Below are 23,797 nucleotides of genomic sequence, written 5' to 3' on the forward strand. Positions count from 1 at the left end.
CCTACTGGTGGGTTATAGTAGGTGTCATCATGACTTGAGAAATCGGGTCGTGACATATATATATATATATATATATATGGAAAATTGTATAAAGTAGCAAACTATTAATTCAAATTAAATGCTATAACCACAATTTATTTTATTTGTAATTCGCAGCAAACATCCCATTTTTTGCTATTTGGTCCGTTTTTTTGCCATCTGATTCGATATACAATTAGCCATTTTATACATTTCAATATAAAATGTGTTTGTGTTTGTATAAAGCGAGAGAAAAGTGTATATACAAATACAAATACATATATTTTCGTCTTATACACTTATAATTATACAAATATAGATCTTATTATACAAATTACAATGTATAAATGAATTTATACAAAATTGAACAATTTGTATAAAATTAGATGTATCTAGCGAATTATACAAATCAAAAAGCTCCATAGCAAACATAAAAATTTGCTATGGAGCGCAATTATGCAAACTATAGTTATAACATACAAATATAATTTTTATGTTTGTTATATGTGAAAGTTGCTCATTATTTTGACCGACTGGCCCAATAGGTAACTTATAAAGCCCAAGAGGGTAATGTGTAGGCCTCTTATAAGTTGAAAAGAACTTTGGCCCATTTTCTTATTTCATTATATTATATACTCTCTTTTTTTTTTTTAAAGATTTCAAGATTTAGTTACTTAATCTTTTATGGATTAAAATTTATTGAACTCTTCCATCATGGTAAGCAAGCTAGTCAAAAGTCAATAAATTTGGTTTGTTTGAACATCTCAAAATTTGGTGACTTAAAATTTACAAATATGGAATAAAACTAACTAAATATCTCAAAATTTGGTGACTTAAAATTTACAAATATGGAACAAAACTAACTAAACAAAAATATGATGTCTTTAAAATAACTATAAATTAGAGTCACATCAACACACAAAAAAAAGTATAACACACACAAAAAAATAACAACATGGCTTTCCAATTATCTCATGCCTTTATCCTATGCTTCCTACTCTCATCTTTTCATGTTAATTCACTTACCTTGGAAGATTACAATATTTCTATTCTTAATCTAGTAGTTAAATACACAGTGGACATAGATTGTACGTTGAGAGGAAAAGATCTTGGTGATCATACTTTCAATTTAAATTCTATTTACAATGTTGACGTTCCAATTATTGTAAAAGGTGATAATGCTGTCACTTGTAACGTTAAATTTCTTGGTGATCAAACACATGGAACATTTGAAATTTTTAACTATGATAGAGATCAGTCTGATTGTGATGGTGGTTCATCTTTGGGGAAAAAAGTTTGTCATTGGGAAATACAAGAGTTTGGATTGTGTTTTAATGTTGGAGGCAAATGTAAGTTGTTCCTAAATTATAGCCATTGAAATGTAATACTCTTAATTATTACTAATAATAATAATAATAATAATAATATTGTCCTCTTTTGTTATGTAATGATAATGTTGTCCTTTTTTGTTATGTAATACTCTTATTACTAATAATATATACCATTAGGATATAATTAAGTTACTAAGAAAATCTTAAAGATGAAGAAATAATATTAGAAAAAATATGAAGGGTTAGCCCTGGCCCCTTAGCCCTTTTAGGTTTGAGTTAGGTTGATCATCGTTTTAAATGAGAGGTCGGTCTGTTCAGGCTCATCAAATTCATTGAACTATGAGGAATGGATTGGGCTGATCCATTTTGACAACTCTGCAAGGAAATAATGCGTTGACTTTATATGTCTCATTTCATACATCCACGCTATACCAAAAGTCCAATGACATATCACCTCTTTATTTTTGCCTTAAAGATTAAGAAATAATATTAGAAAAAACATGAAGGGTTAGCCGTTGCCCTTTGGCCCTTTTAGGGTTGAGTTAGGCTGACCATCCTTTTAAATGAGAGGTCGGTTTGTTCTGGCCCATCAAATTCATTAAATCATGAAGCTGGGGAATAAGCTGGCCCATTTTGACAACCCTGCAAGGAAAATAATGTATTGACTTTTTATGTCCCATTCCATACATACATGCATGCTATACCAGAGTCCAATGATATATCGCCTCTTTATTTTTGCCATTTCTATCAAGAAAAGTCATTATTATTATCAAAAAAAGAGTTTCAACTAATTAATAAAAAAGAATCTAGGAGATTAGACCATAATCATATATATGAATCTATTGTTATGTGATGAATTCTAGTATTTCAGCATATGTATTAAGAAATCAAATATATTGATTGTGTCTAGTTCATTTCTACTTGACGTTTTTTTATTTTTTTCGAGTGTTTGTATAAGGTAGCTTGCTTACTCAGCGCTAAGTGTAGTATTTTTGTAATTTCAACAACTAGAAGATGATCAGGTCATGCAATATTTTAAAAGAGTTCCAAGTTTTGTGCATTGAAATTGTATATGTTATTTTTATACTATCAAATAAAATGAGTGAGATTTTGTTATGACGGATTAATTAAATTGTTATTAATAGCATAAAGATTTTTTTACCCTATCAATGTATTAGTAGTGTAACAATTCACTAAGCCGTGTTGCTTGGACCCTCGTTGCAACCATATTTAAACTCTAAAAATGTACTATTTTTAAAGAATTCGACACACATATCATTCGTCGACAACTGGAATCAATTTTAATCTGAATATGTTCTGTCCATCAGTTGGTGTAACATACATTGAATTAGACAAATTGCATTTGATCCACATGTCATTTGGATTATAAAGTGAATAAATTAAATATAAATATTTTAGGACAGATAGATACAACAATTAAATAAAAAGATTTAGCTTTGTGGAATCTTCTTTTAAAATGTTTTTTAGTTGGACTTTTCTGCGGCCCTTTTTTCCAATACACAATAAATTTCACAGTAATATTCTATTTGTGACCCTATATTATATTGTCCACGCTCCAGTACTTATTGCCCGTGGGCTTTTCCACTTTGGCTTTGATGTTTCTCTATTTTTTCCCATAATACAAAATGAAAAAAAAATACCTAGGTGAGTATTTTTAATAAATAATCACTGATTTTAGTGATATTTTTTTATCTATTAGCATTTATAGTAATACTATAATAAATTTGTTGTATGTATTAAAAGTTAATTATGTATATAATATAAAATGTTCATGTATTAAAATTGTATTATAAATATATTATAAATATTCAATGAAAAAAATGTTAGTGCGATAAATATTTTTTAATATGGCATATTTGTGTAAGTTTCCATACAAAAATCAACACATGGACTTAAAATAAATCCAAAATCTGTAAAAATAAACGTCTCAATAGCAGTTGTCCTACTAATGGTTGATGACAATGACATTTTTTTTTATTGCACTCGGGCGTTTGATATTTATAGTGGACTCTGACTAAATGTGAACTTGTATGGAAAATTCTACATTGGGGATAAACCGCTCCCTAACAAAGGAGACTCCATAGCCAAATCCATATTTGAATTCGCGTTGGAAAATCCCACATTAGGGGTAAAATGCTCCCTAACCAAAGCGACTCCGTACCCAAATCCATATAAATCTCACATTGGGAGTAAAATGCTCCCTAACAAAGGCGACTCCATATCCAAATCCATATCGGAGTCTGACTAAATCTGAACTCCCTAACGGCTAACGAAGGCGACTCCATATCCAGAAGACTCGAACCAAAGATCTTTTGGTTAAGGATGAAGGAGTATTTACCACTCCACCACAATAACGTTGTTGGTGATGACAATGACATTTAACAAAAAAGTAAGTCATCTCTAATTATAATTGTTAACCACTTTAGATTAAGTTAATATTATCTTATTTGAAAATTAAGCCCACCTATATTGAAACTTTAGATGTTGTGTTGTCTCACATGTTATGATCTTGACTATAAAACAAGTTAATACATACAAGCAAATCAATTGTGGAACTATTTCTTATACTTGTTAACACAATTTGAGTTTTTCTTATAGTATAGTAATGGAGAATGATGAGGTGATTCTACTGGATTTCTGGCCTAGCATGTTTGGCATGAGGGTCAGGGTTGCATTAGCTGAAAAGGCTATCGAATACGAGTACAAGGAAGAAGACTTGTTTTGCTCTAAAAGTCCTCTTTTACTGAAGATGAATCCAATACACAAGAAGATCCCAGTTTTGATTCACAATGGAAAACCTGTTTGTGAATCTTTCGTTGTTGTTGAGTATATCGATGAGGTATGGAAGGATAAAGCTCCACTGTTACCATCTGATCCTTATGAGAGATCACAAGCCAGGTTTTGGGCTAGCTATACTGATAAGGTTCGTTCTAGTAGTCGTAGTATTGCTCCTGTAGTTTCTTGTCCTTTGATTTCTGTTACTGATTATTGTATTATTTGTTGTAGTTACTGTTCAGAATGTCTTGTGATGCTTTGACTTTCATTACTTCCTTTTCTGTTCTGTTTTGGATTGTTTTTCCTTGAGTCGAGGGTCTAGCTATACTGATATGGTAGATCTTAAAATTAGTAGTCGTAGTATTGCTCCTGTAGTTACTTGTCCTTTGATTAAATTCTATTGCTGTTTGTTGTTTCTTGTACTTTGATTATCATATTATTTTGTTGTATTTACTTTTCATAAATGCCTTGTTATGCTTTTTTTTTTGGGACTACTTTGAACTAGGTCTATCGGAAACAACCTCTCAACCTCTAAAGGTAGGGGTAAGGTCTTCCGAGATCTCACTTTGTGGGACTACTCCGGGTATGTTGTTGTTTTTGTTGCTGTCTCTTATGGCATTAGAATGAAACGGATTCTGAATAAGACATAGTAGATATAGATGATTCATATAGAAGACGTTGTAGTTCATTGATATTGTTTTACATGATCACAAAAAAAAAAAATGAGATTTTTATATAGGAGATCTTGAAATTGCAGTTGTATGATTTCGGGAGAAGAGTATGGACACATAAAAGAGAAGAGTTTGCGGAAGGTAAGAAGGACCTCATCGATCCACTCAAGTTACTGGAGGAAGCTGCACTGGGAGATCAGCCTTACTTCGGAGGGGAAAGTTTTGGTTTCGTGGATATCGCCCTGATTGGATTCTACATCTGGTTTTATACGTACGAGACCATTTGCAACTTCAGCATAGAGGCTGAGTGCCCGAAGATTGCTGCTTGGGGCAAGAGATGCATGAAGAGGGAAAGTGTCTCAAAATCTCTACCTGACTCTCATAAGATCTATGAGGTAGTAATTGAAAACAGAAAGAAATCTGGATTAGAATAAACATGTTTCATTTGCTTCATAATACACGAAAGGCACTTAGTTCTGCCTTGTCGAAAAATAGTTTCAGAGTTGAAGGAATAAAGACAATCGCCAAGCGTTGGCTTGTGGAGTGTCAGTATTGTCTGTGTAGTTCTGCTGTTGCTTCTTCTTGGACATCAAGATATGAATAATATAAACAGATGTTGTTCTTCCTAATCGTAATTCCTGTTATCGTATTTTTTAACTTCAAATGATCGAGATGAATAGAAGTTTCTTGCCTAAGACTCTTCAGGTTGATCCATTTTGAAGCTAGAGACATCATTTCCGACCTTAAACTTGTCGTTGTACCTTGCATTATCTGACAGATCAGGTAGTGAAGCAGGATCAAGTTCAAAAGACTCGTTTATCGTTTCTGTCAACTTAAAGGATGGAACTTTATGAGAAAATCTGTGTAATTCATTTGCTGGTATCAGAAATGAGTCATTTCCACGATGTCTCCTTTCAAAAATGCTGATGAATCCACTGACTTTATCCAGATAACTAACACTTATACCAACATCATCAACGAAATCAGAAAGTACCTCCACGATCTCATACTTAAGCTGTCGTTGATGGTTTTCTAGTAGTTCAGAGCTCCAAATAGCCCAAGTCTCACCTTTCGTAGGATATATCAGATAATAACCATGATCATCTCTTTCACATTGCAGTTGATGAGAGAATATAAGGTGTTCTGAGACGTCTAGTGAGCTTCCGAGTCTAAATGCACCACAACTAACCTGTAACTCATGATTTGTGAAATGATCTTCTTCTGCATTAGCCTCTAACCAGACCATTTGTAGCTTAAATTTTGGAGTAAAAACCTTTTCAATTTGCGCGTAGAGTCTAGGCATACCATCTAAATCATCATAACACGCCCAAATTTGATCAACGTCAAAATCTTCTATGTTTTTCCCCTTATCAAAGTCGTGAAATTTTGCACGAGGACAGTCACATACTTGTGTGATACCTTTATGATCTGTCTCCGATTCTGGTTCAGAGTCATCACGAACAATCATATCAGAACAAATTATCGCCAATTCAGCATTGCTTGTATCAACAGCCATGCTATATTCCGAAGATTTTCCTGCCTTTGGCCTTTTGAATGGGTTGTTAGACTCCACCAACATTGTCCTCTCTCTTTTCCAGCTTATTTTCCTCGAATCACATCCTCGTGTACTCAACTGACTCGTAGAATCCAGCTGCATTTTATTGAACAACATAGCAGAATCAACTTCTTCCTCTCGCGCCTTCATTTCATTCTCTCGTGTCTTCAATCTTTCTTCCTTGGAATCGAGCTCATTAGCTAGCTCGTAAAATTTGTTCTCTTTCATATCAATCTCTTTAAGCCTTCCTTCGATCACATTCTCAAATACCTCAAGCATACCACGAATCGACATCTCTTTCTCCTCTCTCATTTTCAAGTCATCAATATATTCTGAAATCTGTCTTTCTTTATCCTCAACTTCAACACGTTTCGCGTTAAGTGATTCTCTAACTAACTCAAGTTCCTTTAAGCTTTCACCTATTGATTCTTGAATAGAACACAGATGCTTCTCTCTGGATTCGAGTTCATTGAACCATTCTTTCAACCTTGTTCCGGTTAAATCCAAGTGTTGTTCGAAACATTTCCACTCTAACATCAACGTTAAAAGACCTCGACGGAGGCCAATCTTCTTGTTTTCAATCTCTTCCATATCATCACAAATCCTCTTCAACAAAACCATCTTTTAACTTGCAAGTTTTTTTCTTATGATGTTTACAATAGAACAATTGTTATTTCATCATTTGGAGAAATAGAGTTTCTTTTTAAAAAAGCATAAACTTTGACAACACATTCAAAGAGTGTTAAGTGAAAATCAGAAGCAAGATGCTTGTGTTTGGTACTTGTAAAGTACTATGCTCATCCTAGCCCTTCAATTACCTCTCTACGTGGATGGTTGTTACGCAATGTTTCATAATGTATTATATTGTATTGTATTATTTTGTTATAATGAATACAACGTTTGGATAGATTGTATCGTTTTCCATCGCTACATAATATCATATTTGAAGGATAAACCTATAAAAATATGTCATCTCCTTTAATTATACGCATCAACCTCAACTAAATAAATTTTTATGGCTTATTGAGATGAATGAGTATAATCAAATGAAATGACATGTTTTACAGGGAAAAACTCAAATACGTCATCAAACTTTGAAAAAAGACTCATTTAGGTCATTCGTTAATAGTTCGGCTTAATAATGCTACTGTTGTTACAAAAAGGTCTCATTCATGCCATTATTTTTTAACGGTCAGATTTTGTGGTTTTGCAAAACCATCAACAAAATTAAACTAGTTAAAAAAAGTTCAAATATGTCATCGCACTTTGAAAAAATGTTCTATCTTCTTTTCTCTTGTATTCCCTAGCCTAGCCAAGACAAAATTCTGAAAATCTTGGTTTCATCAATCTAGGCAAACAGGCCTACAATTACAAAATAATTTAATCAAATACATCCTCTTGTCACTTTACTTGTCTTGACTGAAAATAACATCCTTATAAATACTATACACCGATTACGTAGAGAATCTTTATACTATCAGTATAATTTAACACGTTATAACATGATCACGATGTACTGTCAATACATAAACTGAAATACAAGAATCCAGCACGTAATGCGGAGTAAGCAAGCTACCTTTATGTAAAAATCAAGGAAAATAAAGAACGTCAAGTAGAAAGGAACAAGGTCTTACGGCACAATCACTTGAATACATAAGCTAAAATACAAGAATCCAGCACGTAATGCGGAGTAAGCAAGCTACCTTTATGTAAAAATCAAGGAAAATAAAGAACGTCAAGTAGAAAGGAACAAGGTCTTACGGCACAATCACTTGAATACATAAGCTAAAATACAAGAATCCAGCACGTAATGCGGAGTAAGCAAGCTACCTTTATGTAAAAATCAAGGAAAATAAAGAACGTCAAGTAGAAAGGAACAAGGTCTTACGGCACAATCACTTGAATACATAAGCTAAAATACAAGAATCCAGCACGTAATGCGGAGTAAGCAAGCTACCTTTATGTAAAAATCAAGGAAAATAAAGAACGTCAAGTAGAAAGGAACAAGGTCTTACGGCACAATCACTTGAATACATAAGCTAAAATACAAGAATCCAGCACTTAAAACAATATATTTATATCACAAAGCTAGAAATTTTTTTCGATTAGTCGAAACTTCTTATTGTTAATTTATGAGTTTTCTTGATAAAAAAATGGCAAATGAAGAGGTGATTTTATTGGACTTTTGGCCTAGTATGTATGGCATGAGAGTTAGGGTAGCACTAGCTGAAAAATGTGTCAATTTTGAGTACAAAGAACAAAACATGGTTGAAAAAAGTTCAATTCTTTTAGAAATGAATCCAATTTACAAGAAAATACCAGTTTTGATTCACAATGGAAAACCAATTTGTGAATCACTAAATGTTGTTCAATATATTGATGAGGTATGGAAGGACAAAGTTACATTTCTTCCCAGTGATCCTTATGAGAAACATCAAGCTATGTTTTGGGCTGACTATGTGGAAAAGGTAACAAAATTTGTTATTTTTTTATACGTTGACAGGAGAGGTAGATTCAGGATTTAAACTTGATGAGTTTGACCTTTAAGGTTCTTACTGTTTAACCTATTTCGCTCGTGAAATTATGAGTTTAGATTCAATATATGTAGATATTTTAGTACATTTTTACATGTATATATAAGTCGGTGTTCAACTTCGTCTCCCTTTCCCAAATAGAGACGGAAATAAGCTTCTATTTTTAGGGGCCCTTCGGTCAAGTAAAATAAGCTCACAGAAAAGAAAAAAAAAGTAAATCTTTTATATTGACGTATCTCCACCAAGTCATCATGAGAAAATATTGAACTTTTGCAAATAATAGACATTCTGATGCACTAAGCTCACTCTATGCACATAGTACGAATAAGGGTCGGACCACATTAGGTCTTTTGCAAGAGGCCATTTTCATGTCTTGAGCATATGACCTCCTAGTCAGAGGGACTGTGTTATATAATGTAATAAAACATCAAAAGAATTGTACACATATTTTGTAGATTGTGCTTGATTCTGAACTCACTGACTCTAAATTCCACGCAGGTGTTTGATACGGGGCGTAAACTATGGATGGAAAAAGGAGGAGAAAAACAAACAAGAAAGGAAAACTACATAGACACTTTAAGGATGCTAGAAGGAATTCTTGGAGATAAACTTTATTTTGGAGGTGAAAAGTTTGGTTACTTGGACATTTCTCTCATAGGAATTTGTAGTTGGTTTTATACTTATGAAAAATTTGGAGAATTTAGTACAGAAGTTGAGACACCAAAGATTATTGCATGGATGAAAAGATGCATGAAAAGGGAAAGTGTCTCCAAATATGTTGTTGAACCTCTCAAGGTTTATGACTTTGCTTTGCAAATTAGAAAGCATTATGGAATAGAGTAGATGAATCAATTGGTGAATTCATAACTTTTGTTTGTTCTGATATCATGTTTTAATATGTGAACTAGGACTACTTATTGTTCCGTTCTGTTCAATTTTGAATGTTATCGGTTAGATTTATCCATTATCGATTTGACTTAAATGATTATCATGTTAGGCAACTTAAGTTCAAGTATAAAACCAAATAATCATCAAGATAACTTGCTTAAAAGATTATACTTCTATCATACTTGTAAAATAAGATTGGATGCAATATAACTTTGAGTATCTCCAACAACATACTTCGTGTAATTCTACAAGTGCGGTCTGGAGAGAGTGGTGTGTACACAGATGACAGACATTTACCCCTTCCAAGGTAGACAGATTGTTTACGAAAGATCTTTGGCTCAAATAAAACAATCTAAGGAGATAAATTTATGTGGTGAATGAAGTGATAACTCTTGATTTAAAGCAAGAAAAAATCAACCTTACAAAAGAAACTTGTCTCAAGAACAACTAAATTCCACCAACAGCTATACACTCTTATAAATCTGGAATCTGTTTTAACATATCAACAGTCAGCAGTCATCGATGTCTATGTCGAACCAAAAGAATGTCAGTGTCCCAACCTTTACGCGTTTAAAAGAATATATGGGATCCTCCATATCATATATCATTATAGCTGTTTCTCTTTCTTGTGCTCCAATGTCTCGAATTCAAAAGCAGCAGAAATAACCAGAGAATATCACCATGTTTAACTTTATCTTCTTCTAAAGCAGAAAATGTGTTGCAGTATTCAATAATGCATCAATTTTAAGAATGAGCAAACCCCTCCTTGCCCGGAAAAAAGACATACTGGAATTTGCAGAATAGACTGCAAGACTGCTCTTAGCATAGATCTACGCATTGGACGTTGAAGATGATACTAAAGGTATAGATGAAGTAGCTTGAGACTCGTCTGAGCTTACTCGGGTAGCTTCCTTCTTTAGCTTGTGGCTGTTATATGCAGCTACACCTGCAATAGCTGCAGAAAACATCTTTTCTATATTACTATGCGGTCACAAAACAGTACCATCAATATTTACATTTATCATCATATATGCAGTACGAGAAAAGATTAGGATTTCTCCAAGTCTAACATGAAGCTCTTGGCAGTGTTTATTAATTATTAGTCCTCTCAATGTATTCATCAAGAACAATAATGTCATTACTGAGGTCTATAACCATCAGTTGTATCAGTCACAGGTTAGCTCTAATGTAGTAGTTACGATTATATCATTCCCACAGAATCCCAACACTGGACAAATTAAAGCAGTTGCGATAAAATATAGAAAGATGTTCCCCGAGGACTAGAAGCATGCATTGGTTCAATTACACAAATCCATAGAGAGAAAGCAACGGGATTATCCAGTTACCGGGCACAGAAAATGAGCCAAAGCAAGAAGTAGATGATGAATATTTTGCAAAGCAGCACATCTCAATGATGTAGAATGAATGCAAGGAAAATGGCTGGAAATTAGTTAAATAGTTAAAAGTAAAATGTTTCTTGGCATCAGATAAGATTGTCAGAAAATTACCAATAGCATAACCACAAAGATTGATAAGTGTCAGCTTCGTATCAGCAAAAAGTAGTGCAGATAGCAGTACAACCACCCAGTCTTTGACAACTCCAGCAACACGAATTGTTAGGGCACTTGTATGTGAGATCACCAAGAAAACAGAGAGATTCAAGGCAAAGGTACATATACAATTTAGAGTTAGAACGAGAGGGTGAAAGCTCCATGTTAGTTCTTCGTCCATCTTTGGTTTCTCCAAAAAGATCCATGGAACTAAAAGGCAAAGAGCGCTGCATTGTGTAACAAGAGAGTTCCATTATATTGTCTTTTTTATAATGTTAAAGCATAACATAATAACAAAATTCGAAAAAGCATCCTGCTTTCAGACAAAAAATGTACTTGCCTGCATGGGCTAACATAGTACATGACAGATATGGGGTTTAGCTTGAGGCCCTTCCGTTTTACCAGAATCTCCATAAATATGAGCCTTAAAGCTTCTCCAACAACACCTCCCATTTGGTAGATGACACCAACCCAGTTAATGTTTATTTCTCCATAAGAAGCTACTAGAACACCAAAACTGATTACAGACATTATGAGAAGCATCCTGCAGCTCATCATTTCGAGTCCAGCTGCAACTCCAAGGATGAAGACAGCTACTGGCACTGCAGATGAGACCTAAAAATATGAAATCATATCCTGACACAAATGAACAAAGAGTATAGAGTAGTTGAGCAGGCCGTTCACCAGCCCAACATCTATAGTCTAAATATCAGGCATGAAACATCCTCTGACACTTCATCTATCAGCCTAAAACTGTACTGAAGTTTTACATACCTCTAACATCTATGAACTACAGAATATAAGACAACTCGATAGCAGAAATACTTACTGATTGCTTTCAACATCTGAGCAAACGAAACAGAAATATAAAGGTAAGCTGTGTTCCCAAGCCAAAGCGTCATAGCAAACATAGCGCCAATTGGGATGACCGAGCTAATGTATCTGCTTATTGAAATCTTACTTAGTCTTCAAAAAAGTCAAATGGACAAGAGTTGAGAAGGAAAAAGTAGTACAGGAACATAGTATTGCCTACTTCTGTTGTAAGAATTTTGAGCACAAATGCAAAAGATGTGATAAAATTGAGAGAATCAGCAACTTCAGGTAAGTTTCTAGTTTATACTAAAAGGTGAGGAAGAAAGGTTGATGCTAATTTTTTCCTTTATCTTGTTCATACATGTTTTGTTATTGATAACTATGCAGTTTAACTCACTATAGTAAGTTATCCAAACTAATCCATTTTATGACAAATTCGATGTCTGAATTAGCATAATTAGAAGGATGAGGATTGAAACAATGTGGCGCTCTGTCACTTAATGGAGCAACATGTTGAGACAATAAATTCCTTTTCATCCTTTTAGGAATGATAATAAAAATATAGTTTTAATGAGAATTGAGTGGTATATATGTAACTTGAGCAATGCATAGCATAATTCTTCAAAGAAAGTGAACATCTCTAACCAATAAGCCAGGGAAGATGTGATGTACTGAACAGATAAACACTCACGTCTTGGCTTATCCAACTTCTAGGGCGGGCCAGGCCAACCAGGAGAAGAGAAATGAATTGCACCGAAAGAAGCAAAGCAATGAGATGGCAAAAGGCAGAGATTTACATAGATTTTGGTAGACAAAATCTAGCTAAATGAGCTTTCTTTACTGAAGAAAAGTCATAAAAGATACTACCTCCAGGCTCCATTCCACTTCAGAGTAGTCAAAGTACTTTATTTTCAGTGTGAATTCGGAAATAGTTCTTCAAGATTTTGGAAATATAATTTAAGAAACTACATAAAAAGTACTAGAAGTCATAATGTAATCCCAATTCTTGAAGAGAACATGGTCAAAGAAGAAGCTCTCTCAAAATAGTAATGATACCACATAAATTGGAATAGACGGCCTAATAGAATTCTTGGATATAAAACTTGCTATCGTAAACATTTAACATGACATTTTTTTCACATGCACTCACATGTCTAGAGTCATTCCTTCCTCAACCTTCATTATCTGCAAAGAAATGCCTAAATTAGCACCACTAGTTGCCCAAACAGTCGGTAAAAAGGAAAAAAACTCTTACCTTGAGAACTTTGGTAAGCACAAAACATAGTACTGAGGAGAAGACCATGTGAAGTAGTGTCAGCGCAAGAGGATACGGGAAGTTTATTTCTTTTGATGACAAAACCCACTGCAATGAACAAAATATTGCACATACGAAGGAGCCGAGAAATGTCAGACATGTGAACTATCTTAAAGCAACAACTGATAAGTGTAGTCCAAAGAAATCAAGCAAGATAAAAGCCAACAATGATGCATCTTTATCTTATTTTCATTTCATTGAAAGGGGGAAAAGCAAAGTATCAAGGTATCAGCCAAAGCATAGGACATACAGATTCCTCTTGACAATGTGGAGGAGCATACTTATTACACGATTGTTCAGGTTTAAGGAAATTATCTGATCAAGATTGATAGTAGCATACCATATGCGTAACTTTAACAAATTTACCCCATCCTAGCCTTCTGCAGAACAAAATTTTGGAAAGGAAAAGAAAAGGGAACATAACATCTGCACCTTAATAATTTCCAATGAAAAATGTATTTAAATATCCAATAAATTTTTAACCAAATTGAAATTGGAGACAGAGCTCTCATTTTAATTGAAGGATTTGGCCATATTGGTATACAAATCATAAGCCCAAATTGTTTACACACATTTGGTTTTATTAAGAAAAAATTTGGATTTGAAACCATAAACTCAAACTAGAGGCGAATTGAGCAAAAACTCAAAACTGCAGAAGATTGAGCTCTTCTAGAGATTTACTTCAAAAGAAACTCGAGTAGATGTCTGTGAGGTCCCCAAAAACCAAGGTGTCTCCATCCAAACAGACCATAACAAACTTTAAATATTCATGAACTATCCTATGTTATGCATATGACCAAATAAGGACTTTGGATCTTAGATACGCAAAGAAGAAAAAATAAAATATATTGAACCAGACAATGGTTCCTTACATGATTACCTCGGAAATATATTCCTTTGATTAAGAACCTATTTGTACACATTGGTGCACCTCGAGAATCTTCTAATAAAAGCTGACCATTGATCAATGCTAAAAATGCTTATCCTTGAGTGTTTTAAAAATCCTTCTAATAAATCACCCCCATCACTTCAAATAGAGTACTCAAACTAATCAAATCACAAATTATAGGACAGTACTTGACTTCCACAATCTCCATTTGAGTAACATGAACCCAAAGTTGTTGAAGGAAAAGAAAGGAAAGAAAAGTGAGGTTCTAATCATTGCACTCGCACTATGTCTATAAAGAATAAATTGGATATTGAAATCTAACTTTGTGCTTCATGTCGCACCAATGTGGTCTAGCAGCTAATGAAGATCATGGGAAACTATACTTCGAATATCAGCAAATTCAAAAAGAGTTGAGGGATTTCCTACCATCGGATTAATGCCCTAAGTTTTGGTGAACATTTTAACTCATACATGTAATGGTGGAAGGTTACAAGTATCCGGTGAAACAGTCAAGGTGCGACAACCTAGCTAGACAGAACACTATAAAAAAGATTTTTTTGAAAAAAAATGTATATGCTTCATGTGTAAGAATGATCTCATTTACTAAATCCTGGAATTTACAAATACCCACCATAACAGGGTCATAAAAATGGACTTTTGACCTAACTCAATAGCTTATGAAGTGAGGATTGCCTAATACCATATAACGAGACAAACAACTCATCCCTCAACCAATATGGGACACTTAACACCCCTTCGCACTCCCAGGTTTACTAATTGGAGCGTGAACAACACAACATGGAACCCAACATTGAGACACACAATTACAGGGAATGAGCCAACCCAAAAGCTAGCTTACGAGGTGAAAAATGTGCAATACCTAACCCACATCTCAACCAATGTGGGACACTTAACACCCCTTTGCACTCCCAGGTTTACTAATTAGAGCGTGAACAACATAAATGGAGCACAACATTGTGACACACAATAACATGGAATAGAGTCTGGCTCTGATACCATGAAAAGAGATATGCATTGGCCCTAACTCAACCCAAAAGATACTTACGAGGTGAAAATTGCACAATACCTAACCAACGTGAGAAACTTAACACAAGGAAATGGAGAAATTTATGTATACTTCAATCTATAGACAAGCTAAAATGCCCCTTCCCCATGAACGTAGATACCGCCTTAGAGGCTTTAACTTCAGTTAACAACTAGTATATCAAAATTCTCACTTACATTCTCAGTTTCTAGCTACCACCATTTGTCACTCTCTGAAATACCAAACCCAATGTTAACTAGACATCCTTAAAGCAAACCCAATTTAATCAATCAATCAACAATTCGATCTCAAACTAATTCAGATAGGCTGTTTCAATCCCCTTATCTTTCTATTTTTTTTTTCATTTTCTTAAATTAGGTGTAGGGAAAGGGCTCAACAGTGAAAGTCCAGGTAGCCAACCAACCGAACTACTAAGATTCCTCTCAATCCCCTTATCCATTCAACATTAGATGATTTATCTTAGTTTGAAATATTTTTGCAAGAACAGTCAACTTATTGCCACACTCATCTCTCTTTCTCTCTATATCCAAGCTAAGGACCATTTAAAACAAATGAACACATCAATTTAATGTTTCAATCCCCTTATCTTTTTTGTATCTAGGTAATTACGAAGTAGAGAATCGAACCCTCATCATCGACAAGATGTAAGTTCAGCTAGCCACCCAACTGAGCTACTAAAATTCTCCACTCGATTCAAGCTAAGGACAATTGAAACAAATGAAGACATGAATCAATTTTAATGCTTTTTCACGTACCTTGTTGAAGAAGATCTGACCACTAGATAACGAAATATAGAGAAGTATGTATGCATAAGTTAATACACCTTCGCTCATTACTCTTCTCACTCGATCCGCCATTGAAATTCAGTCAACACACGCTCGCTCAGTGGCTGTAGCTGGACTGTATTTTTGTGTACATCAACTGTTTGTGAAAAAGAAAAGCAGAAGAAAAAAAAAAGTGAGAACTGAGGGAAAAAGACGAACGCAGATATTTTGTTTGGTTTCCACTTTTCTATTATTTCCGATCCCAAAATAAGTGTCGATTTAGCTCATCTTATCTTAAATTAAGTGTTGGTTTAGCTCATTTCAGATTTATTAAGACAAATAATAAAATCTAGAGAAAACTATTGAGAATATTTTTAAATTTAACGTGAATTATTAGTTTCAACATCAATCTATTGATAGTCTTAAAAATATCCTCTTTACTTGACTAATTGAATTTAAAGCCCGATTATGTGACAGATCGAGTGTTCTAAGGTTTTGAGGCTATCAATAGTTCAAGAACGAAACTAATTATTTGCGCAAGTTCAAAGTGTTTTCAATACTTTTCTCTAAAAATTAAGATGTAATTTAGATAGTGTTAGGTCACAAATATCCAAATATTTTTGGCAAGTCAATTTTAGGTAAAGTTTTAACATGGATTTGCCTTTTAAGAAATATAATTTGTTTTCTTAAAATAAATTATGAAATATGATTTATATTCATAAATTTTTAAAAATACTAGAAATATTTGTATGTTTGATATAAAATTATTATTTTATAGTAAATTAAAATATATTATCCAAAAATCATAATACAATATCTTAATAAAAATTAAATAACACAATTACCTCAAAAAAAGATACAAACATAAGTGGCCCTAGAGAATTCTTTTTTGGGAATTTCACACAAATCCCACAATGTTAAGAGCTAATTACGTCTTAGCTCTACTCTTTTTCAAATTACATAAGTGGCCCTAGTGAATCTTGATACATTTCAAAACGTCGTGATTTTGGATACATCCTTCAAAGTCTCGATACATCGTGTCTTAGTTTTCGATACATCTCTCAATATCTTGATACATTGCGTAAAGTGATGTATCTGACTGATACATCAATATCGCGTTAAGTGGTGTATTCGAAAATAGGAAAGAGCAAGAATTTTTGTAATTTTTTTAAATTGTAAGAATTTTTTGAGAATATGATAAAAATAAGTTGTGTATTTAGGTTTTTTTTCTTTTTTTAAGCACAATATGTAGAAATGGTTTAACGAGAGTTTTTTTGGATAAATCCCCGAAATCCATCCACTACCTACATTTCAGGAAATTATGCACCACAAATAAGAGCTATGCAACAAACTCAACTCAGATAACATAAAAAGAAATTTGATTTCATTGATCGACAGATTGAATAGATAGATTATGATTGTGACTTAAGTGTAACAAATAATGGATTTAGTGACTTTATTATCATAAAAGTAGTTTTACAATTTGGTGTTACGAAAAAACAAAGGGAACTTATATAAATCTCACTAGTTTAGGAGTTAATTATTTAGATACAATATTATGAATCTTATCGAATTTTGGTGCGTCCAAATACATTCGAATACATGTATCTCGGGATATATAAGGTCAAAATTAGGTGTAATTTGTTTTAAATACACTGTATACATGTGGAGTCGCATGTATATGTGATGCATAACAAATCTCACTTACCACTCTCCTACAATATCATGTATCCCAGATACACGCGAACACACCAAAGACATACATCTTGCTTCGGTGTGATTCTAGTGAGATACATAACAAATCTAGTTCTCCTCCTTTCTTATTTTAGTCTGGTAATAAAAATACATGTATCTAGGTGTATCTTCCTCAATATATGATATGAAGCTTTTAATTATTAGTAAGGTATATAATATTTTTAGAATATATATAATAATATATATGATTGTGAAGTATGTCTAATTATATAATGGAAAAATTACAGAAATCCCACATTTTAGTTTACTTATTACTATTATCCCCCTATAAGTTTTACAAATCTCCAAAATCCTCATTTTCGCTCATCAGATTAGTGTATCTCACGCATCAGATTAATCTATCAACACTTATATTATTGTATCTCGCGCATCAGATTAGTGTATCATGTATAAAATATAATGTATCTTACTCAACGATTAATGTATCTCGCGCATCAGATTTATGTATCAGCTCGTATATTATTGTATCCGTTTGAGGAATTTCTGTAATTATAAACTTTTAAGGGATAAATTGTAATTTTATCTTTAAAATATGTGATTTCTGTAATTTGCCCTTATATAATTTCTTCAAAAATAATTTCCTGTGACCCATAATATCCCTGCGGCCCAAACTATTACCCCTGCAGCCCATCCAATTACCATGTAATAGTTAATGCAAAATCCAAGGGTTATTTGCATTTGTTTTTATTTTGTGATGATCTTTTAATTATGTTATTTTGTAATAAATATTTTTTTTATGTAATACATAAATTTATAGTATCATAATATATAGAGCAACTTTCACATATAGCAAACATAAAAATAATATTTGTATGTTATAACTATAGTTTGCATAATTGCGCTTAAGTTTAATTGCTATGGCTATTAATATGTATATTTCAATATACATATACAAAAGAAGCAATTGTATAATCTGTTTCAGTATACATATACGAAAGAATCAATTGCATAATCTGTGTTTGTATAAAATGAGAAAGAGAGAAAGATAAAAGAAAACTGGGCAGTGGAAGATCTCTATTTGTATAATCATAAGTGTATAGGACGAAAATATATGTATTTGTATTTGTATATATAATTTCTCTCGCTTTATAGAAACGCAATTTATACATTTGTGTTTGTATAAAGTGAGAGTGGTGAGCAAGATATGGGAGAGTGGCGAGCGAGATCTGGGAAAGGGGAATGAAAAGATATTATATATACAATTTTCTCTTGCTTTATACAAACACAAACACATTTTATACATTTGTGTTTGTATAAAGTGAGAGAGGTGAGGAGAGATTGCCCAGCGAGAAACGAGAGTGGCGAGCGAGAAATTCAGGGAGAGAGGCGAAATGGCAACAATTTGCTACGGGTTACAATTAAATCAAACTGTAGTTATAGCATATAATTTGAATTAATAGTTTGCTATTTTATATAATTTTCCCTAATATATATCACAAGTTATAATTAGTCAGTGGTTTTAGTTTCTAAGTAATTTATATCTTATATTTAAATAACAAAAATTGGTGCTTGAGATTATAAATGATAATTGTCTTATATTTAAATAACAAAAAATGGTCCTTGAGATTATAAATGGTAATGACTAATGAGGATAAAGATAATGAAAATATAAATAATTTTTCAAATAAAAAATTACAATTCATATTATATTTCTTGCAACTGAAAAGATGAAAATTCGAGTCTATAATCCAAAGACCTCAAGATATAATATGTATGGGTTCAACAAATTCTCGTGTACAAAGATGAAATATAATGAAATTTCTTTCAATCTGACAATATATACAACATATGAGTGTGTATAATAATTTATTGTCATGTATGGCTATATAGTGATGTTTATATAAAAAATCTTAAAGTACCAAAAATATTTGTAAGTAATTCTATTGAGTACTATAATAAATGTGAGATCGCTTAACTTAAAGAAAAATCAATTCTAATATGAAAAATTAAAAATGATAAAAAAAAAAAAAACATGGTATATAAGTGCAATTGGTGTACTTATATGTTTTGTTATTACTTTTCATGAGATAATATTTTGATTTTGAATTAATATATAAGCAACATATAATTTTACTTTTACATGAAAATACTCGAGTAAATCATATATTGGTATGAGTTTATTATTTCTAACAATTATTCTCAAAATTTTATTAGTTATTCTAACACATGGTATTATCTGAAGTTCTTTCTTCAAATATTATAGTAATATGTGAGGATATTCTTATCATATTTTACGAGACAATCAATTTTTGTTACTGATTCAAGTCATTTTTGTTATAAAGTAGTGCCCCAACATAAAAGAGATGTGTATTTTTTATTCAAAAACAATTTTTCCATAATATTAAAGACATTACTATGTAATGCTCAATTAAAATAAAAATATATCAAATGAGATGAAGTAAAGTACATTTCACCAAAGTTTTTGTTCAATCACAAGCTTCAACATAATGGTGAAATAAATCATATTTTGATAGAACAATTCATTGAGGCATTGTCAATCTCAATTTTTGAGAAGTTCCACTTGATTTTTATGATAAGATTTTTAATGAGGTATCCAAAAATTAATGAGTATTATAAGATATATGCATACTCTTTTTTTTACTAATTCTTTTTCTTAATATTTTTCCCTAGTAAGATTTTAATCATGAGGCACACCATCTACAAACATTTAAGGAATAGTATTATGAAATATATTATTTATGTGAATACTAAATATACTTTCCCCAACTACTCTTCAGTACTATATTCCACCTACTCTATAATCCTTCCTTTTTATGTCATATTAACTTATGATTCACTTCTATACGTCTCTCTACAACACTATAAAGAGAAGCATAAAAACTCATATATATTTGAAAAGACTTATCAGTCTTGTACTTCTCTACCTTCCCTGTCTAATTTCTTACTTCGTATTGTCACTTTTAACTTCAATTTTATAATAAAAGATAGGGAAAGTGCATAAGTACCCTCTAATCTATGCCCGAAATCCTAGAGACACATTTATACTATACTAAAGTCCTATTATCTCCCAACTTATTTTATAAATAATTTTCTACCCCTTTTCGGCCTACGTGGCACTATCAACCAGACAACTTGAAAAAATTGTCAACACGCGCTGGATCCAGAAGATAATGCCACGTAGGCCGAAAAGGGGTAGAAAATTATTTATAAAATAAGTTTGGAGGGTAATAGGACCTTAGTATAATATACGTGTGTCTCTGAGATTTCGGATAAAGGTTGGAGATACTTATGCATTTTCCCTAAAAGATAATATGAAAATTAATAAATAAATGAAATTAGTTTTTTTACTTATTGTTAAGTCTTTGTGAGTTGTATCTGTCTTTGGGCTCTGGTTTCCTTTTCTTGTCACTATCCCCCCCCCCCCCCCCCCCCCCCCCCCCCCCCACACACACACACACACAATATTCCTGATCCACACCTTCTTAATGGCTCCATGTTCATGTGTCACATCTATTGTTGGGCTAAGAAATTTCCGATCATAAATGTCCAATTTAAAGGTACTTTTTTCGTTTTGTATTAATTGTCCACTTTCTTTTAAATTGGGATGGAGAAGAGGACATGGAGAAAAGATTACAATGTAGAGAATCGAACCCTCACCAACAAGTGAGAGTTCAGATAACTAACCAACTAGGCTTCTAAAATTCTCCAAATGTTAGTATTATTGACTTATCATTTAAGAATTTTTTTAGTACAAACTTGTTCACACGTTTAGAAAGGAGTTAATTATAAGGATAAAGTAAAAAAAATCTTTTTTTTAAAGAAATGAATCGATATTTCGTACATTCATTTAATTATAAGAATAAAGTAAAAAGTAAAATTATTTTTTACTAATGAAAGCTGATAGATATTTCGTACATTCATTTTTGGGTCCGATTTCGCCTTTTGTTTTGTGACTGTCCCCCCTCAATGTTTATGGCCATGTTTGCGGGGAAACTACTTCTTAGCTGTCATAATAATGTCTCCAACCATACATGTCCAAGTCAAAGGTAAATGGTAATTATTTGTCGAAAAAATTACGTGATACAACAAATTAAGACCTTATATTTATTTAAAATAGTGTAAGTTTTAAAAGAATGTATAATATAACAATAGCTTGGAGTTAGTGGATATATAATTAGGTAGGAATATTTTATACATATATTAAGTGTGAATATGATATATTTCATTATTGTTACGTGTGTAGACACACCATAATCCGCTACAGAGATATTATATATGTGTGGCTACACTTATTATATATACAAATACATTGTATTTCGTTATATTTTGAAATCAATCATAATTAAATAAAATTTTGCTATTTTCTAAAATATAAATTTAGACATAAATTGAGCTATTTACAAATTTTTTCCTCTAAAATAGATGGGTAGATAAGGGTAAGTACTTTGATTTTTGTAGATAGTTATATAATTTTTACTGTAATGAAATAGGTGAAAATGATGTAAGATTAAAGTCACAAAAATATATTAAGAGTTTAATTATGATAGTTGCAAATTAAAGCAAGAATATATATGTTAAAGGATATACATGATTGACCAAAATAGTCTAATCATTTGATTAATTCTCATAATACAATCATTTAAATAGATAAACATAATCTATAAGGATTTATATAGCTAAGTCTATTCCAAATTATTTGAAATTGATGCACAACTATTGTTATCGGACTTAGAACTAGTACTTAGAGCTTGTTTGGTTTGATTTAAAAGTAGATCAACCCTACTTTTAAGTCATTTTTAGCTTTTGAGAGTGTTTTGATAAAGTTAAAATTAACTTAAAATAAATTTAAAACGACTTTAAAAAAAAAAGAGTTGAAGGTTAAAATTAAAGTAGGTACTCTGCTACTTTTCATTTTTAACTTAAAAGTTACTAAAGTTTGATTTTTTTTAAAATACTTTTAAAAAGCTATTTTTTTAACTTAAGCTAAACATGTTCCTAGTCTGAATCATGTATATTTACTAAAATTTTAGAACTCATAAACTACTAGAAATAAATTTAAAAAATTATTAAATTAATCTTTATATGAAATATTTATTGGATGAAATTGCATAGATCTTATCATATTTTCATATTATATTTTGTCCCGTCTCTTTAACTTATCATACACTTCTTAAAACTCCTTTTTTTTTATTATTTCTACATAGATATTGACAGGGGAAAAGGAAATTGCAGATAAGTGTGTGACAAAATGCCACATAGATAGAATTGTTACTATAACATGTAATATATCCAAATATGTTTTAAAAATAAAAATAGATAAACAGTTTGGGAAATTATTGAATTGATGATAAGAAAAGGCAATTGGTAGTGATTCACGTATCTGTTCTTGTTTTTTAATACTCATCCTCAATTTGTGATTCTCCTTTCTTTTGGGCTCACATCGTTTGTCTTCTTTCTTAATTATTTATTGGGAACGGGGCCTGATATACTCCTTAATATTGTCATTTGATATATTTCTTGTTACAAAAATAGTTCATATATACCCTTATAATTATAAAGTGACTCACATATACGCTTTACCGTTTAAATCCTTATTGTTATAAAAGTGAAAAAAAATAAATTTAAATTATTTTATTTTTATTTTTAAATTTAAAACAAAATCATGTATTTTATATTTTTCACACATAAATTATCTTTTGAGTTTCTTATTCATATTTCATTTTTTTTTCATTCTTTAGTGTAAAAATAAGAGAAATAAAAAGAAAGAAGTGTGAATGAGAAAAGAGAAAAAAAATTTAAAGCTAATTGTTTGCGGCTATATGGTAATTTAGTCTTTATATCAGTTAAATATAATAATAATTGGGGAGTCTATAATAAATTTTATAAGAAAA

The 23,797-nt window shown here is 31.9% G+C and overlaps 4 protein-coding genes across 4 annotated transcripts; 2 read left to right on the forward strand and 2 right to left on the reverse strand.

The window, feature by feature from the left end:
• The first annotated feature begins 3,845 nt into the window (after positions 1-3,845).
• LOC102603110 (probable glutathione S-transferase) lies at positions 3,846-5,445 on the forward strand. The gene is made up of 2 exons (XM_006359954.2): positions 3,846-4,293; positions 4,903-5,445. Exons 1-2 carry the CDS (start codon positions 3,976-3,978, stop codon positions 5,248-5,250), a joined length of 666 nt encoding a protein of 221 aa, XP_006360016.1. The 5' UTR covers positions 3,846-3,975; the 3' UTR covers positions 5,251-5,445.
• LOC102591844 (uncharacterized) lies at positions 5,437-6,952 on the reverse strand. Its single transcript, XM_006360003.2, has one exon. It carries the CDS (start codon positions 6,906-6,908, stop codon positions 5,508-5,510), a length of 1,401 nt encoding a protein of 466 aa, XP_006360065.2. The 5' UTR covers positions 6,909-6,952; the 3' UTR covers positions 5,437-5,507.
• Positions 6,953-8,524: 1,572 nt separating this feature from the next.
• Positions 8,525-9,748, forward strand: LOC102603441 (probable glutathione S-transferase). The gene is made up of 2 exons (XM_006359955.1): positions 8,525-8,839; positions 9,404-9,748. Exons 1-2 carry the CDS (start codon positions 8,525-8,527, stop codon positions 9,746-9,748), a joined length of 660 nt encoding a protein of 219 aa, XP_006360017.1.
• A 388-nt stretch (positions 9,749-10,136) lies between these two features.
• On the reverse strand, positions 10,137-16,393 carry LOC102603783 (probable sugar phosphate/phosphate translocator At3g14410). The gene is made up of 7 exons (XM_006359956.2): positions 16,182-16,393; positions 13,412-13,519; positions 13,307-13,341; positions 12,173-12,285; positions 11,684-11,945; positions 11,302-11,570; positions 10,137-10,748 (listed from the first exon to the last, which is right to left on the reverse strand). Exons 1-7 carry the CDS (start codon positions 16,281-16,283, stop codon positions 10,624-10,626), a joined length of 1,014 nt encoding a protein of 337 aa, XP_006360018.1. The 5' UTR covers positions 16,284-16,393; the 3' UTR covers positions 10,137-10,623.
• Positions 16,394-23,797: the final 7,404 nt, after the last annotated feature.

This window comes from Solanum tuberosum, unplaced genomic scaffold, assembly GCF_000226075.1.
Source record: "Solanum tuberosum cultivar DM 1-3 516 R44 unplaced genomic scaffold, SolTub_3.0 scf00312, whole genome shotgun sequence".
NCBI lineage: Eukaryota > Viridiplantae > Streptophyta > Magnoliopsida > Solanales > Solanaceae > Solanum > Solanum tuberosum.